This window comes from Mus musculus, chromosome 1 (assembly GCF_000001635.26).
Source record: "Mus musculus strain C57BL/6J chromosome 1, GRCm38.p6 C57BL/6J".
Taxonomy (NCBI): Eukaryota; Metazoa; Chordata; class Mammalia; order Rodentia; family Muridae; genus Mus; species Mus musculus.
The window spans coordinates 150809334-150828254 of record NC_000067.6 but is presented as its reverse complement, the minus strand read 5'-3'; the positions used below and the strand labels follow the sequence as shown (position 1 = coordinate 150828254).

General features: G+C 38.5%; 1 protein-coding gene across 4 annotated transcripts in view; it reads left to right on the top strand.

The window, feature by feature from the left end:
* Hmcn1 (hemicentin 1) overlaps positions 1-18921 on the top strand; it is a 431153-nt gene that overhangs the window by 165398 nt on the left and 246834 nt on the right. For all 4 annotated transcript variants that reach the window (XR_387184.4, XM_006529757.4, XM_006529758.4 and 1 more), the window contains exons 5-7: positions 8725-8896; positions 11128-11234; positions 18448-18568. Coding sequence is in view for 3 of the 4 variants with exons in the window: in XM_006529757.4 (XP_006529820.1) it covers positions 8725-8896; positions 11128-11234; positions 18448-18568 (400 nt within the window). In the remaining variant the exon portion in view is untranslated. The remainder of the gene's footprint in view (positions 1-8724; positions 8897-11127; positions 11235-18447; positions 18569-18921) is intronic.

The following is an 18921-nucleotide window of genomic DNA, read 5'->3' as shown; positions in this document are numbered from 1 at the left end:
TAAAAAGTCGAGTTTGATTACGTAAAACACACATAGCTCTAGAAAAGAGATATACATCTGTAAATTATTCTTAAACATCCTTTCCTATCTCCCTGATTAAATTCTAAACGACCTTTCTGCATGCTGTGTACACATATATATATAATTCTGCATATAATTTCAGACTCTGAAGTCATATGTGGGTTTATAGTTATAATTCCAAACTGACATGGCATGACATTCTCTCTGTCTGTCTGTCTGTCTGTCTGTCTGTCTATCTTTCTGTGTGTGTGTGTGTGTGTGTGTGTGTGTGTGTATGGATGAACAGGTGAAACAGAAAGAGAGAAAAACTCTGGGCATAGAGTCTTTAGCTTCAATAATTCTCCCCCATTCTTTCATAGAGAGCCTGGATATTTATTTATTTAAATAATGTATTATTTATAGACAGCCTGAATTTCTTCCTGCTTTTAGGGTATTTTAGGGTATCCAATAATGAAAGCCTAATTATTGTATGTATGTCGTATGAACACACACACACATACACCTGTCTGTATGCTTATATATCTAATTATGTATTTAAAAATCACCTCCTTTTTTTTTTTTTTAAAGAAAAAAGTAACTGGGGTGGCTAAAGTCTGAACTCTGCCTATTCTAAACCAAATGATTTAACAGCAAAAAAATATATGATAAAGTCAATTTTCTACATTTTATTATTTTAAATAAACTGTATTTTCTGGCAAGTTGGGTTTCTTTTATCATCTCTAGCTTGCAAAAACTGTGACATAAGAATTTTATGAAGATAAATTAGTGAAATATACTGCGATAGTTTAAAATAACTAGTGGGGATGACTTCACTCTCCAAGCATGTCTGAAGTGCACGTCTGTTTTGTCAGCTGCTGCGCGCTAATGTGGTTCTGTCATGCAGGAAGTATGGCAACTTTAAATAAGAGTTAGGTGCTCACTGAGTTGACGTGAACCCCAGAGTCCCCACTGAGTCCACATTTCTTTAAACTAAAAAGAACTTTATTGAAAATATAACTCAAGTATCATGAAATTCCCCCAAGTGAAGCACCTGATGTGAGTTCATGTGTGATCCTTCTCATATGAGCCATCAGCATAGCATTTTCAATGTCTTTGTGTTCTCTTCATTACTGTTGCTGAGATAAAAGTCCATGATGAAAGCAACTTTGGGAAGAAAGTCAAAGTGTCCTGGACTTAGAACAACCATCTCACATCCATAGGCAACAGCAGAGAGAAATGTTGGCATACATGTTCACCGACAAGTTCACCTTCTCCACTCTCACACAGTCTTCCCACATCAGAATATAATCAAGACGATTAGTCATCCCACAGATGTACCCAGAGTTCAACCTGATCTATACAGTTGAGCTCTCATTGAGACACTTCTTCCAGGTGACCCTAGATTGTGTTAAGTTGATAATTAGAACTAAACTGCAGACCTTTTGAACTAATAATCTTCTGTAACCCGTGTGAGCTGGATAAAATTTTAGATGTACCATGAACCATTTTTACATTATTCTTTTCCCATCTCTGTCTGTCTGTCTGCCTCTCTTTGTGTGTGTGTGTGAGAGAGAGTCAGAGACAGAGAAAGACAGAGACAGAAGAACAAAGAAATATAACACCATTTGTACTGAATGAGCAAATGTACTTGTCCATGGCATGTACTCATTGTAAATTTTCTACTTTGAATAGGAACTCAATACATGAAGGGTAATACAACTGGATATTATCTGTAAAAGATCCTCTCAAAAGACTTGAAGATATAACATGTTTTGATTGATTCATTAAAGTCTTAAACTGTGACATTCATTCCTTTCAACACTCTCAGTGAACACATCCTTAGAAACAGGCACAAATTAAGCAGACTCTGAGCAGTGTTGTATAAAGCCTGGGCATCAGTCACTCATCTGCAGAGGTCTCTTTAGCATGCATCTGAACTTTTTATCCAACTTAAGTAATCTAATCGGTCAGTATTCTTGGGGGCATTCCTGGGGGCATGAGCAATGCATTAGCTGTCTATGGGCGTATGCACAATAAATCATAACCTGGACGTTTCTAGGGTCAGAATAAAAGGAAGCTTACTCCAGAGTTGAGCTCTGAGCCATTATTGAATGCTCGCTAAAGGGTATGCTCAGAGGATGACATACATCCTGGTGGACTGGAATGCTAGCAGCACATGATAGCCTTAAATTTTAGTATGTGACCTCAGTCCCTCAAACTGCACTTCGGGCACCTTGTTCTGATTGCCTCCTTTAGTTATCACAGGGATGTTCATTAGTTGTTTAGGGGCTTTGAAGAAAATTTGGAATTCTGGCCTCCACGATATATTACAAGGCATTAATGACATTGAACCCAGACCAAAGGATTCTGTTGATGGTCTAGAAAAGCCTATCTCTCTTAGCTAGGTCAGAGTAGGATCCATGATGCTTACCAGCATTGTAGTACAGCATTTTGACAAAAATCATTGTCTTAGAAATGAAAATTTCTGTTTTTTAAACAAATGGGGAGGGCAAGAACATTGGGACCCAAGGGCACATGTTGCTTTGCTGCTAATTTTGTGACTTACACACTTTGGCACAGATAAATCACTCTTACTCATCTCTAAAATAGAGATCATTGTGCATAGAAGTACTGTGCCAGGGTTTCTGTGCAAATGAGTGGAAAGCTCTTGGAGCATCTGCATGTAATAAGCATCGTAGGTACACCTGCTACATGGTAGTGGTACATCACAAAGTGTTCACAATTAGCCAAGGATTTCCTAGAGTAAACTGGCTGGTGAACATGTCTGTTAGGGATTATGTTAACTATTAATTGATGCAGGAGGGTCCAGATTACTGTGGGCAGCACCAGCAAGGTGAGCACAGGAATGAAATGAGTGGGCTAGCAAGCAGCATCCCTCCATGTCACTCAGTTCCCTGTTCTGACTTCATCCCGTGATGTGCCGAGACTTGGAAGTATAAGCGCAATAGGTGCTTTCCTCCAAAAAGTTGCCTCTTGTTAATGTTTTAGCAGAGTTTCAAAACATCAAACTAGAACACCTCCCGAGCAAAAGCACCAAGGTTCTGCTCAGTAACATGAGCTCAAATTTCCCTTTCTTATCTCATCAAAATTTCACGACACCAACCACTTTGAAGAATTAAATAAATGTGTGCACTTAGGCATGAGTATCAGTCATGGTATAGGCTATAAAGTCTTTGAATTGCATTAGCATCTTCATGAACCCAAGGAGTTTAAGTAAAAATATGTGGCTTGTTGAGCCAGAATAAGTCTGGGCAGATTAAAACAATGCAAGAACTCACTTCAGATACGATTTTTCTCATCTATCAAATAAAGGAGCTGGATTCATCGGTCTGTCCCCAAGGCCCATTGTACAGATAAATTGCTAGGATTAACTAGAGAACAACCTTTACATTAAAACCTTTAAAGTGCCACCAATGGCCCCCTAGTGGCTTGAAAAAGTACTGTGTTGATAGCAAAGCACAGCCCAAAGACTCTCACTTCATTCTATTTCATTTCTTTTGTCATTATAATAGATCATTCCCAACCTCACAAGAATGGTCCCCACAGTCAGACAATTAGTGATGTTTTCCCTTTATATCTGGCAACCCGAGAAGCAAGAGACCTCAGAGCACATTCTGTAGCTTGCATCTGTACGTTTTTTGTTCACATGTTGATAGTATCTGTAGTTCCTCATAACTGGAGCTGCATCTGTTTTCAATTAGACTTTTCTTAGTAGTGGATAACAGAGTGATCCGAGGCTCCTGGTAGAGTCTGCACTATGTCTTTCCCAAGAAGGATTGTTATGATACAGGGTAATCTCTTTGTGAAAATCTCATAAATGTTGTGTTGATGAATTGAAAGTGATATTAAATGTGTCTAACACCAGCTTATATTCTACAGCATCTGAACACACTTGCCCTAGGAAAATGCATCTGCTTTGAGGAAGGCCGTCATTTTCCCAAGAATGCTTAGGACTTGGATAGGTTTCCTGTAATGTATAACCTTGCTACATTGGATTTGAAGGCTAGATGTATTTGTGGAAGCAACACAGAGACAAACTGCTAACTTACTGGAGGATATGCATGAAAATAAATTCGCTATGTTTCTACTTCATAGAATCACTTCATTATTAACCTGGAGATGTTGGGAGCTTCTTTTTTTTTGTGCTTCCTTAAAAGTATTTCTTACAATTGGGGTATTAAATAAGGGGGTTTCATTCTGACAGTGCCTAATATTCACCATCCTAACACCATCTCCTGTTCGTATCTCTTCCACGGCTCTCTCCTCCTCAATGGCCGTGCTTCTGCTCAAATGTCTTATGGGAATATATTTTGCATATGACACCTGTCTCTCATCCCCCTTCCCATCCTCTCTTGCTTCATCTTCCCGCTGGTGCCCTTCCTCCCACACTAATAGTCCCCCTTTCACTTTCATGTCTTACAGACTCTTTCTTTTAAACTCTAGATTCTATGCACCAATGAGAAAAGTGTAATATTTATCTTCAGAGATCTGACTTGTTTCACTTGGTTCAGTGATCATCAGTTCCACTCCTTTCCCTGACAATGTCTTAACTTCACTTCTTTTTTTCAGCTGTAGGAGATTCCAATGTGTATCAGTGCCACACTGTAGGAGATTCCACTGTGTCTAAGTTCCACTCTGTCTTTCTCCATTCATCTGTTGATGGCGCACTGGCTTGTTATTCAGCGTAGTTAACAGTGAACAGTGCTGTAATGAACATAGAATTCCAGGAGTCCCTGTGTTATGCTTATCTGGATGTATTTCAGATAATGGTAGCTAGATCATATGGTGGTTTTATTTCCTAGGACTTTAAAACAGAATTCCTGTACTGATATGTACAGAGGCTGCACTAACCTGCAGTCTCCCCAGCACTGTATGTGGCTTCCTTCCTTCGGTGTCCTTGATGGATGGGATGGACTGGGAGTGGCACTTGTTTCATAAGCCTAACCCACCTTTCAGCTGAGGACCAGTCATGGCCACGCTGGACTTGCCTGAAGAACTGATGTTCTTCTATTGGTTTGCTTAACTTCTCTCCTTCCTCTTCCCTTCTCTGACTTTAAATGTTTTTTATTATTGCCTAAATTTACCGATTGCTTTCTCAGACACTAAATTAGTCCTTTGTGTTTTCTGAAAACAAAGCAAATCTTTAAAGCCTTTTTAGTAAAAATGCCATTGCCGATTATTACCTCATATGTTCTAGAGATGTCAAATATTAGTTACAATTGGCCTGGTTCCTGTTGTCATGTGGGGAGATTTGATGAGAAGGACCAGTCATACTTTCATATTCAGTCATGAAAGATTGCTAAAGCTCTTCAAATACCAGCACCTGCTTCTTTGCAAAGTTGTATGGGTATATATATGGAAAATCCAGGTGCATTATGGGGTTAAACTTGAAGGAAATCTGTCTATCACTTGATTTATGGAACACATGTTCTTTTGAACTCATTCATGACAGCATGACAGTTTTCTTTGAAATACATCACTTTCACTCTTTAAGAATGTTAGTAATTTTCAAGAGGAGCTTTGTGAAGAATTCCAAAGGTCTCAGCCTGGCTTATGGAACCATATTTATGATACTTCCAGTGTTATTCTTTTACATTTTAATTACATGCACAACTTAATGGTTTGCATGGTTATCTGTCCATCCATCTATCTATCAATCATCTATGTACATGTATGTGTGTATGTATGCCTTCATAAAGGCAATGTTTAGTAAACAAACCAAATATCTGCCACAGGGAGAAGTACACACACACACACACACACACACACACACACACACTTGTCCTTTCTTCCCCTTTCCTTCCTCATTGCCCTCCTGTTTCTCTCATTTCCTTACCCACTATTCCCTTCCCATGACTCTTATAGGCTCCTTTCTGCTTTTCTATCATATATGCACGAGTGTTTGTGTATTTAAATCTAGAATCTACATATGAGAAAAGCACTGTCTTTTCTTCCTTCACTATCCTTTCTTCCCATTTCCTTATATCATTAGACATATTTATCACCTGAATGGTCCATTTTCAAGTTATATGTGTGTGTGTGTGTGTGTGTTACATGTGCATACATAAAACTAGCTAGCAGATATGGAAGTAGGTGATATTTCTCCTTGAGTTAAGCTGAGTTTTCTTTACATAATAATCTTCCACTTCCGTCCATTTTCCTGCACATGGCACACTTGTATTTGTTTTTACTCTGGAATAAAACTTCACTAGGTATGCGTGCCACACTTTCTTTCTCCATTCATCTTGGTTAGAGAGAACGGTGCTACAATAAATCTGCATGCGCAGCATCTCTGCTGTGTGCCGCTTTGGATGCTTCGGCTTGTCGTTTATCTGAACACTTCCCTAGACGGAGTGAGTCACTCCTGTTTGCTCCCTACCTGCAGTACTCTGGTGCATTTGTTCACAACCTCCCTGCCACCTACTATGAATTTGCCCTTTCCTTTATTTACATAAAACACTTGTCTTTCATAGATTGTTTTATCTGTCTATGGCATTTTTATTGAAACACGTATTTGGGGGAAGTCTCTTTGTTAGGGTTTCTATTACTGTGATGAGGCACCATGAACAGGCAGATCTTATAAAGGAAAACCTTTAATTGGGGCTGGCTTACAGTTTCAGAGGTTCAGTCTGTCCATTATCAGCATGGCGGGAAGCATGGCAGTGTGCAGGCAGACATGGTGCTGGAGGAGGTGAGAGTTGGTCTGCAGTCAGCAGAACAGAATGATGTCGCTGGGCATGGCCTGAACATGTATGAGACTTCAAAGGCCTCCCTTAATTGAGCCACTCCCTATGGCCAAGCATTCAGACACATAAGTCTATAGGGGCCATACCCATTCAAACCACCACAGGGACGCACGAACTAATATTGTTTTAGTGTCAGTTTTGTGGGAGTGGTGTGATGGTGCTTCCATAGTTCAATAACATTCCTTGTTCCGTCCTGCATTCTCTTACTTAAGAAGCCTTTAGTGTCAGTAGTGGCACTATGTCTATAATCCGATCATTTTGCAAGTGGAAGCTGAATTATCAGGGGTATGGTAAGCCTTAACTTTAAAGTGAGTTCAATGCCAGCGGTGATGCCTGAGACATTATATCAGTATGCCAACAAACAGAAGACATGATTTTGCCATCATTACAACCAATCTCTTACTATTAATACACAGGCCACCTTTAGTATTTATATCCCATGCCATCTGGTTTTAGATACACAGAGAGACACACGGGATCTTTAGCCCTGAAGCAATGTCAGGAGTATGTATGAAAAATAAATGCTATATAATAAAAGCAAAAAATTCAGTCGATATGAGTGTGGAAAAGAAAAGCTGTTGCTAAATAAACAAGCATATGTTCATCAATACAAAGTACCTGGGAGAGAACTTTAAACAACACACATTTATTCTTAAAGCTAGCATAGCTGTGTCACAATGCTAACTATACTAATATGTCTTCCGCTTTTCCATGGTCTTTAAGAGAAAAACAAAATGAAAAGGATGTTTTAATAGGAAGTACAAACAGTGTTCAATGTTTGTTGCTTGGTTCCTTAGCTTGTGCCTGTTTGTACTGAAATGCAATTATTTCTTTGAATTTCTAATGTTTTAATAGAACATTTTAAATATTTTGAAACTTAATATTTGCTTAGAATCTGTTCAGTTTGGGATAGTGTGCCTCATTGCAAGGTGAGGCTAAGAAGTTAAGGGGCATATCAAGTGTGGATGTGACATAAATGTGACCAAGACTGAGAGCTGAGTTAGGATCAGTTAGTTTCTACTTAGCTAAACATGTACCATTTGTCTAGTGGGGAAACTGTTTGTTGTAAGATTATATGAAGTGGCTGTGTGCCGTGTTTACACCTTTTTAGTATTTAATTTTGCAGTGTATCTTTTGTGTATGTGCTCCTTCAGTTGATTGGATGCTGAAATACCTTGCTAATTTTTGTTTGTTTCTTTGTCTATTTGCTTTTACTTATTTTTGTTGTTGTTGTTGTTGTTGTTGTTGCCTTTCCTATTATTTGGGGGTATTTATTCATTTTATTACAAAAAGGCTATCTTGTTGATACTGAAACTATTTTTCCAAAAGTAGAATAATACAACCTACCAAGACTACTTTAATGCCGGTTAAAATATTTAGCCTGTCCAGATTCCACATGACAACCCATTAGGTTTTTGTTTTTTTGTTTTTTTTTAAATGTGCCTAGAATGAATTAAATCCTGAACGCATGGGTTTTTTGTTTGTTTTGTTTTGTTTTTCGAGACAGGGTTTCTCTGTGTAACCTTGGCTGTCCTGGAACTCACTCTGTAGACCAGGCTGGCCTTGAACTCAGAAATCTGCCTGCCCCTGCCTCCCAAGTGCTGGGATTAAAGGCGTGTGCCACCACCGCATTGTTTTTAAAGACAGATTCTCTCTATTTTTCTTCACATGTAGAAGATTATTTTAAGGCCCCTTTGGGTTTCATCCCATGGCGTTTAACCCTGAAGTTTAATTGTTAATCCTAATCCAAGCCAGAAAACTTGGAATTGGAGCGCAGGTTAACCTAGCATTTTACTGCGAGCCTACAGCACACAGGTAGGATGAGGATCAGCTAAGCCTGGAATCAGCACAGGAAGAGCCTCAGAGTCAGGGCTTTACCCAGCCAAGCCCTGAACCAGAAGTGAGGGAACCTCCAAAGGTCTCAGGCGCCGTTCACACGTTTCTTTTCCTTCCATAGGTGTTGAAGTGGGTGGAAGAAGCTGTGCAGGCCTCCAAGGTTCACCTCTTATCCACCGATCATTTGGAGCACGCTGTGAATACTTGGAAAATTCCTTTTGATCCCAGCCTCAAAGAAGTTACTGTGTCCCTGAGTGGCCCGTCTCCCGTGATTGAGATTCGCAATCCTTTCGGTGAGATGAATCAAATACTGATTATTAAATATGAAGAACAGGGAAGGGCACTTTTTGCACACTTAATTCAGCTTTATGAATAAGTTCAAAGCATTCATAAGTGACTCTAGATGTTTGGAACGAGAATGTTATTAGTCGTGTTTTTGAATTAACACAAGAATGACCACATTAAATTTTCTCATATTTAAACAAATTATATTAATGAAATGTATTGTAGTTAATTATCTACACAGAAAATATCTAACATAACACATGTAGAATGTGTTCTATAATAATGTCGTAAATATCATTATTTCAGTATTGGAGACTGGACTCAGTTTCTGATATATGCTTATCTAGTGCCTTACCCCTGAACTATGCCTTTTGGTCAATGCTTTAATTTGTATCTATTTTATAGTAATTTATTCTGTAAAATTTACCATCTGTTAATTTTTTGAATGAATCACTAAGACGACTATTTCTAAATTAACTTTCTAAAATAAAATAACTTTCTTAATTTTCACTGTCATTTTCTAGAGAGGTTTAATTAAAAAAAACATAAAAGTTTCTAAAAGTTGAATTTAATGGGCAAGGGAGATGGCTTGGTGAGTAATGTGCTTGCCATAAAAGCACAGGATTGTGTCTGAATACTTAGGACTTTCATAATAAGGCAAGGTCACATAATAAGATGGTAGCACACATCTGCAAACGCAGTTCTCCCAGGGCAAGAAGGGAGGCAGACAGAGGACACCTGGAAGCCAGGTCATTGGCATAAGCAGCTGTGGTGAATACTAGGAGAGACCCTGCATCAAAACAGCAAGGTAAAAGGCCAGAGCTGACACCTGAAGTGGCCTTTGAACTGCACTCCTGTGCTTTTCTTCATATGCAGACACAGGCACAGACATGACCCACACATACACATGCACACACAAATAGGTAGACAGACAGACAGACAGACAGACAGACAGACAGACAGACAAATCAGATTTAGACTGGCACTAAATTTCTGGTAGAGCACTTGCTACATTCTGAGTAGGTGAATGAATGTTTTAACTAACTTTTTCCTCACTTGCATTTTATGACAAGATTTCCAAGATTCTGGAAAATGATGAAACTCACACTGCAAGGCAAAGCTGAGAATAAAGGAATCTCATCTTTCCTCATATTTGTATTAAGTGCACCTTCTGGTTCTGATGAAGTAGTTTCATTTCTACTGTGGTTTTGGTGTCTGCTGTACTTTGTTAAAGGGGGGAGGGGTAACTATCTTCTTTATTTGCACCATTAGATGCAGACAGTTCCTGTAAGAGTGTGAACTCATTCCTGCAAGCGTAGGAAATGTTGCTCAGAGTCAGTATCCACACTGGCCAAACACTGACATTTACACAGGAAGAGAAACCTCCTTTCCAAGACTTGTGGAGCATTGGCCTCTGTGCATTTGTCTGCTGCAGCCACATTCCTCTCACTGGAATAACTCCTATGCTACTCCAAAAAGCTGGACTCATTGAGTCATGTTTCTACTGCCTAAAGACCCTCTGAGCATACAGTGGTGGTCAGTCTTTTGATTATTTAAAATGTGTACCTGAGCAGAGACCACAGAGAGGCAGGAGCTGAAAACCTGGGGCTCAGTTCCATCTTGTTGGTTTTTCTCCTTAGATTCGAGCTAGTAACTATCCAACAGATAGGAGCTGGTACCTTTCATTGTGTTACAGCACCATACTGTACTTATCCTTTAATAACTAGCCTTCTCCTGCATCCAGTGCAAAACTGGTTCTGAGACCTTGCACTTTGTGCAGAGGTTAGCTCGGGATACTCACCTTAGAAGCATCTACACTGACCTCCAGAGAGACCTGTGTTCCCGTCTAGGTTGTGCCTCTATGCAGTCTACCTGTCTTTAATGACTGCATGTAACATCTTAGTAACATGCCAATTGTTCTTTAGGCTGGTTTTAGAGGTGAAGAGACAGCTCGTCAATGGCTATTCTCATGTTACTGTCAAACACATAAGAAAGGGGGACCTGTTACTTCAGTACTAGTAGTGCCTAGAAGCCCACAATTAACTATATTTTAGATGCAAATAACACAATATTTGAGCTATGGACATGAATATCTGTTAAGTCATATACGTATATACATAGTAATCTGTTATTGAAAATCTCATCATATCCTGAGGGTTTTGCATGTTAAAATAGCAGATCTCTGGGGGGGGGGAGAAATTATATTTATTATGTTTTCTGCCTCTGTTTTGTCTTTCAGGGAAGCTGATAAAAAAGGGATTTGGCCTGAATGAGCTGTTAAATATCCATAACTCTGCCAAAGTGGTGAATGTCAAAGAGCCTGAAGCTGGCATGTGGACAGTGAAGGTACTGTGTGATTTCACAGTCTGTTTGTTATTTTATTTTTAAGTTGGCATGCTTTAGAAAGTATATAAAATAGCTTATTTATATATTCTTGCCATCACGGAGAAGCCCTTTAATGAAAGTACATGTGTGGGAGGTCTTGAACACTTAAGCTGCATAGTGTTGCTGTGATGACCATGGGCATCAGTGATGTTCTGGAACAAGGATATAAATTCTTGGGCAGTTTTCCTATCATCAAAGCTGTAGACTGATGGTACCATCCATTTCTTGCTTCCAAAATCAGCAGACGTGGAGCCAGTGGAGAACAATAGCTAGGGCTGTGGGCTCTGGGTGGAACAGCGAGGGGTTGAACAGCACCTACAGGCTGGACTGCTTGGGAGCAGAACTTCTCTACTGCTCTCGTACCTTCTCATGTGACTGTGGAAGTTCTTTACACTGCAGAACAGGGCTGAGAAGTAAGCTCACATATATGAAATAGCGCAAGGCCAGGTGTCAAGTGCTGTTGGCTGCCGTTATTTGTTAGAGGTACAGTCATTATTTTCTTTAATAAAAATAGCACTTGTTTTCTTGAATTATCTTTATGTATATATATATTCAATATGGAGTAAAGAATGTAACATACAGTCAAAATTCAGAATACCATAAATCATAGTTATGACTTTGTTGTTGATTATGTGTGTAACTGGCTGCGGTGGGCAATTGGAGAGATTGCCAGTGTTTCACAGACTTTTCATTATGCTGTGGCCTTCTTCCAGCTCAAGCATCTGTATTTTTATGTGTGAGAGGGTTTTCCCCAAGAACAGGAAGAGATTGTTCTGCCGAAGATTTTAACACCACTTGGGAGCAGGTTTCAGACCATTAAGGCATAAACTCTAAATGTTCACCCCAGGAGCGGGCTTAACAAAGTGTGCTTCATTGTTAACAAAGTTGCCCTGCATCGTTTCTCCGCTACCCAGCAGCACCCTTAGCGGCCTTTTGCTCCAGAATCCCTGAAATAGGGGTTTTCTCTTTCATTACCTCAAGTTCCCAAGAAAATAAACCAGCTTCGTGGGACCAGCATTCAAATTACAGGAATGTTGTGACTTCACATGCATGTGGGATGGTCCATCACAAACATTCTCTGGATTTTCCATGCCAGGCAGACTTGTATTTTCAAAGAATATATATATTAGTCTTCTCATTTTAAGGAATTAGAGTTTGCACTATAATTCCCCTCAAGTACCAGAATATCTATCTATCTATCTATCTATCTATCTATCTATCTATCTATCTATCTATCTATCTATACTATCAGAGTTCTAAGCCCTGCAGAGATACTATAAAGGGTAGAATAGATTTGGGGAGTAGATGATCTTGAGGGTGTAGGGACAAAAAAGAATATAAATGCAACCTGTCAGTTTCTTAATGAATGGATCATAAATGGTCACAACTATTTTATTAACTCTGTTCCATGCACACAGTAGGTGTGCAGTATATACTGGCAAAAATGAAGTATTTTTCTACTCTGGCATTTTGAATTATATGACTAAAATTGATGTGATATGTGCTGAGTCTGTTTTGTTTTGTTTTTTAACCACAGTAGGAAGGGCTATGAAAGTCAAGCCTCTTCATCCCTCAAATGATTTAAGCATGACCTAAGCCAGCAGTACCCTAAGTTGTCAGTCAGATATTCTGTTGTTGCTTTCTGGATCGTAACAATAAGATATCCATTGTTGGCCATAAGAAATATGCAAGCGATGCCCCTTTATTAGTAGTCTATGGGGCATTTGAACTTTCTTCCAGGTGATTTGGATTGCTACCAGCGATTTTTCCTCTAGCAAAACTCTTGCCTGGGGGAATGGTAGGTCACAGCAGCAGTTTATCTTGTGCTTGACATGTCTACTTAGCCAGTCATCAGTTCTCAGTGTTTACTTTCGGCTATGTTTCACACTATCTGCTTAGTGTGCTCTAAGTGTATTTAATTGGAAGAGAAGAGTTCCAAAGATTAGTCTGTAAGCAAGGAGAGTGAGAAGAAGATGGCGAGGCAATTGAATCTCTGTTTGGACAAGTGTCTAAGCTCAGTCTCCTGTAATTAAGAGAGCTAAAGAAGGAGCAGTATCTATTTTTACATTGCACAAAATTCACTGTATTTCTCACTAAAGAACCTCTGCTTCTGACCAACACAATTCCTAGTTTGCAGTTAATGGTAACAATAATTAAACACAATATACGCATCGAAGTGCAATTTACAGAGGACAAACTTACTTTGTTCCTATATGAAATATGCAAAGAATCCATCAGCAAGATACAAAATAAATGGATTTATGTCTACTGACATAAATAATGCTACTGACATTGGGTCTCCCTTTTAGACAGCTGGTGAATGACAAATGTTCTCCATGTGTGCTTTCTCAACAAGAGAGCTAAGAATGAGATAGAGCATCCTGCCTGCTATCTCCTTTGCTCTTTGCTATCTGGAAAATGTCTGCCATATCAGATGAATTAATAATGACTTTTTAAATGTTTCCAGTAACACTTCAGTGCAAGTATGAAAAGCAGTCTTTTTTATGACCTAAGATATTTAAAGATCATGTGATTTGGCTTCAACCACTCTTCTGATTATCTTGTATCACTTACATTTACACTCTAGACAGATTTAATTATTTAAGTTTAAGCTGGTCCCAGTATCCTCTCCTTTGCCCAAGCTTTTGTTTTGTGTTGAAGACAGGGTCTCTGTATAGCTCTGGGACTCACTATGTAGGCTAGGCTCACCTTGAACTCACAGTGATCTGCCTACTTCCTGAATGTCTCTCAGAATTCAACTCAAATGGCAACACTTTAATCAAGTCTTGTCAAAGATGGCCTAAAATATCACCTTTTCCTCTGGTTGACTATGCCTCTCTTAGATTCATTTTTCTCTTTTATCATAATTATATTTTTGTAGAGATTATTTTCTCTCTTGTTATTGTTGCTAGAGTTTTATCACCAGAGAGACCAATGTGCGCAAACAAGAACTGTGTAAATATTTATGAGTAAAAATTAATGTTTCCTCTGATGAAAGTGGCATCCTCTAAGAAAGTGGCAGATTTCACTAGCCTACAAGCTTGTGAATTGGGATGGGAGACTTTAATGTAGCCATGACTTAAATCCTCCTGGAGTGGCTTGCTCTTTTCTCTTGGGCTTTATCTTGCCAACACTTTGCTATGATATTTTGAGGCACTTTTTCACACAATGAGTCAACTTGTTTCCTTAATCATATAAATGATGCAAATGTTTTAACTTTCCTCTGATGTAGGTAAAACATACAGAACAGAAGTAGCTGAAAAGAACACAAAATTTTATTAAAAACAGGAGAGAATGCTGTTTTATGCCCTCAAGTTTCCATTTATATGGAAACTACAAATTCTGGATCTCATTTCTGAGAAGCAATATGAATTTTCCATTCAGACAGCTGTAGCTAATATATAGCTACATAGACTATAAGTCTATTACCACTGAAACTCCCTGGGCCAAGTTTTGTCTCCTTCTACTTAAGGGAAACTCCCTGTGATGATATTAAATAATAGATTTAGATAATAGAAAATGTTTCTATTAGCCTAGGATTATCAGTATAATCTTTTGTAATTTAACACATCCCCTGGGATATGTTTCCACTAAGTAAATTTGTGTAAACTATCCCTAGATAATCCCCTAAGTACAGAAGAGAATATTCCATATCACATGACTATATTGAGATTCTTAGACTGGAAGAAAAATTTTGGTTTAGATGGTTATATTAATTTTCAGTGCATACTAATACATGTTCTAGAGGTTAATATGGTTGCCTAAATAAGATATGCATAATGATAATACCAGTTCAAAAAGCCCTGCACCTAGATGAAGAATGATAGGTGATTAATGGTTGATGAGAGAGGGAAACTCTGTCTTGTCCAGGGACAAGCTCCCCAATAGGGAGGTGAATTGTAAACACATATACAAATGGACTCAACAGGATAGAGGTGTATCTATACACACACATGTACACACTCAAACACACACACGCAAACACACACACTCATACTCCTATATGTATATATACACACATATATAATGTCAAAATTAAAGAGCTCATGAATTTGAGGTGTAAGGGGACATTGGAGAGTTGGAGGAGGAGAGGGGGGAATTGAAAAGATACTCACTCATGAAATTATCTAAAACATTGTTTTAAATGTACAAGGTACTTTACTCCCTAGCATTGTAATATTTGAAATTTTATTGAAGTTCAGTGTCTGTGTGCCTTAACTATTCATGATTTCATTATCAATCAAATAATGTATCTTAATTTTTGCTGACATCAAAGAAGCCACCATGCAAACAAACTTCGTTAATGCTTTCTATGTGTTTATCTGTATATTTACATAAAATTTACAAAGAAGGAAATATTACTGTATCAAAATTAAAAGTATTGTGATTACAAGAGTGTATGTATTAAGTTTTGAAAGGTTTTATGAAAAGAGTACATTTTGTAGATCACAGTATAGTCTCTTGTCAAAAAGCATGCTTAAGAGGTGGCGCATGCCTTTAATCCCAGCACTCCGGGGAGGCAGAGGCAGGCGGATTTCTGAGTTTGAGGCCAGCCTGGTCTACAAAGTGAGTTCCAGGACAGCCAGGGCTATACAGAGAAACTCTGTCTTGAAAAAACAACAACAACAAAAAACCCCAAAACTAACAAATAAAAAAAGAGTCACTAGTAAATCACTCTCAAGTCTACAAAGGACCACACAAGAGAGTTCTCCAGGCATCCTCAATTGTGACCTATGAATGTCTGTAGACAACTCTGCTTAATAGCATTAATTTAGTGTTTAGGGCGATGGAACACTTTATCACAGACTTTTCCTAGAAAACATCCCAGTTATTTTGACCTTTTAATATCAAAGTGTTAACTACATGGAATGTTCTTATTTAAAAAGAGATTTGTTCACTTGAGCAGAGATAAATTTGAGTGGATATAAATATATACTGTATGAGTGTGTGTGTACATGTATGTGTGTGTGTTTAAATCAAGTTTATTCTATGCTTAGAGAACATTTCTTTCCTTGCTGGCATCTTCATCGAAAGAGGCATACCCAGTATAATAACTCATAAAGTGAGCTTGTGTTATTATATGTTTATGGTGGTCACAATGCCTATATCTCAAAAATTCTCATGGAACTGATGAAAATAATCATATTCTTTTAATTTGGAAAGAATGTCTATATTAAGAGCAAATATTTGAATACACACACATATATATATATTTATTTATACATTTTTGTTCATGATCACTATTCATGATCTTTGTGATCCCAGCGCATTCCTTTACTTCATAAATAATAGCTGCTTAATACTGTTATGCCTGAGTTAGAAACTGTGAAACTGTTTAAAAGGTTGCTGATACATGAGTAAATTAATTAGTTAAATAACCACCTCCTAAGTATATATGTCATATATTATGTTTTCATTTGAATGTACATATATAATTATTTTGTTTTGATTTTAGCATTGAGTAAATTTGTTATTTTTTGAAAAATCACAATTCTTCAAGAGGAGGAAATGGAATCTAGCTCTATCAATTAAATTTTAATTCAATTAGTGCTACTAGGAATCCTCACTGGCTTAATACAAGGAGGTTCTAGTCTCATTAATATTCATGTTGACAGACTGACCTATTTCATGTAGGCACTTTGAAACCCTGGTTGATAGGCACTCCACTTGAATTTTTACCTCTAACATTCTTAGCCACTTTAGCAGAAGTCAGCAGTCTGTGCATCTAATGAGTAAAAAGAAGGGATCAGTTTCAATTCTGCAACGACATACTCTGTTACATCTATAACCCATGGGCCTGAACTGGTACTATGGCATTATAGAACCCTGCAGCTAGCTCTTGGTGGCTCATGGAAAATCTACTATACTTTTATCTTGCTGGTTATATTGAATGTTATCAAATTGGCATCTAGAAATTAGCATGTGGTGTGTATTAATCTACATATTTGAAAATCCAAAAATACAGAGCTTCCTTCTTTCAGAGCAAGGTTTATCAAAACCTCTGACTCTCCTAACAAAAGGACTGTTAGATATCTACCGTAGCTACCACGAGTATGGAGACTAATATCTTCTATGTCTTAGAGTCCAAGGCTACCTAGAAATTGTTATCCTAAACTCCTATCTGTGAGGTTGAAAAAGAGCATTGTCTATTGAGTGACATCTTTGCATGTAATGGGTGTTCCATGTCAGTAAACTAAATGGACTTTAAATGTAGACAGGCATTTAGCAAACCAGCACCCTTAAATTAGACAGATCCATATGCATTCCCCCTAGGTGGCTAGGAAATACTGCGCTAAAATAAGCCCTAGGAGGAATTCCCCACCACTCCTAGGGCTCTCCATGGTGCTTGTGCTAGCACCTCCAGGCTCTCCCTTTAGTCCTGCAATCTCTCTTGAAGTTACCAGAAATCAAGTCTGTGGTCCACCCTGCTCCTTACTTCTGTCATTTTTTTTTAAAGGAAATCCTTCCTATTCACAATTCCAGGACAATGGTGTGCTTTTAGCATCAAGTCATTCGCAGCAAAACACTGACCTTGCCTTATCTGTCCTGGGCGCCAGGACACCTATCCTCTGGTATAGGTGTAGATGTTGGTATAAGAGATCTTCAGAGTCTCCTTTGAAAGAAACTGAGCAGGAAGCAAATGCTAATTCTTAGTAGGTGGTGTCATGCTGAGATGTGGAGCCTAGACTTAGCCATTGAATCAATGCCATGGCTGCAGTTAGCAAGCCTTATGCATTTAGATTAAAAAAAAGAAAAGAAAAGAATTAGGAAATATTTTCTGAAATTGCACTTGAGTGGGCTTTGTGAGGGAAAATTTAGTTTTGTATTTCATCCATGTCTGTTGAACATCTATCATTTGACAAGAGGGAACAAAGGAGAAGTTCAGAAGATAATGTGAAGATTTTAGGTTTACTTTTACCCACACTCATTAGTGACTATTTACCATTGACCACCAGGTATGTGATATTCACTGAACTATACTTTAGAGCAGTTTACATGAGACATGCATTGCAAAACTGGTATAACCGAATGGAGAATCACAACTAAATTCAGATGCAATACCTGGGTCAGGCCTGTGACTCTGGCACGTCCATTGTCAACACACTGTGGTTTGCCACACCAGTAGTGATTGCTGCAACCAGCCACTGACTAAGGTTGTTGTTATCCGTTTTAGACCTCCAGCAGTGGAAGGCATTCTGTTCGTATCACCGGTCTCAGCACTATTGATTTCCGAGCTGGCTTTTCTCGAAAGCCCACGCTGGACTTCAAAAAAACAATGAGCAGACCCGTGCAAGGTTAGTATGCACATGGCTCTTCAACTCGCGTCAGGGAAAGCTGTGCCCAGCTGGTGTGACTGCGTAGGTCTGTGGCATCCAATCATATTGACAAGCATAGCACTCATCTTTCCTTAACATGACTGTGATTGGGTCTTTGGTCCACTTTGTGTTTTGCAAAGAACAGTTCAAGGTCAGTGATAGCAGAATGACTCTGAAAGCAACAGAAGCTCAACGGGCTTCCTAAAAAGAAGACTCCTGGGCTCTGCTGCCATCTTTTAGATCAGAATTGCGGACGTTGGGACTTAAGAGCACTCCAGTTGACTCTTAGACTTACATTTAGAAAAGCATTACATGTAGTGGGTTTTTAAACA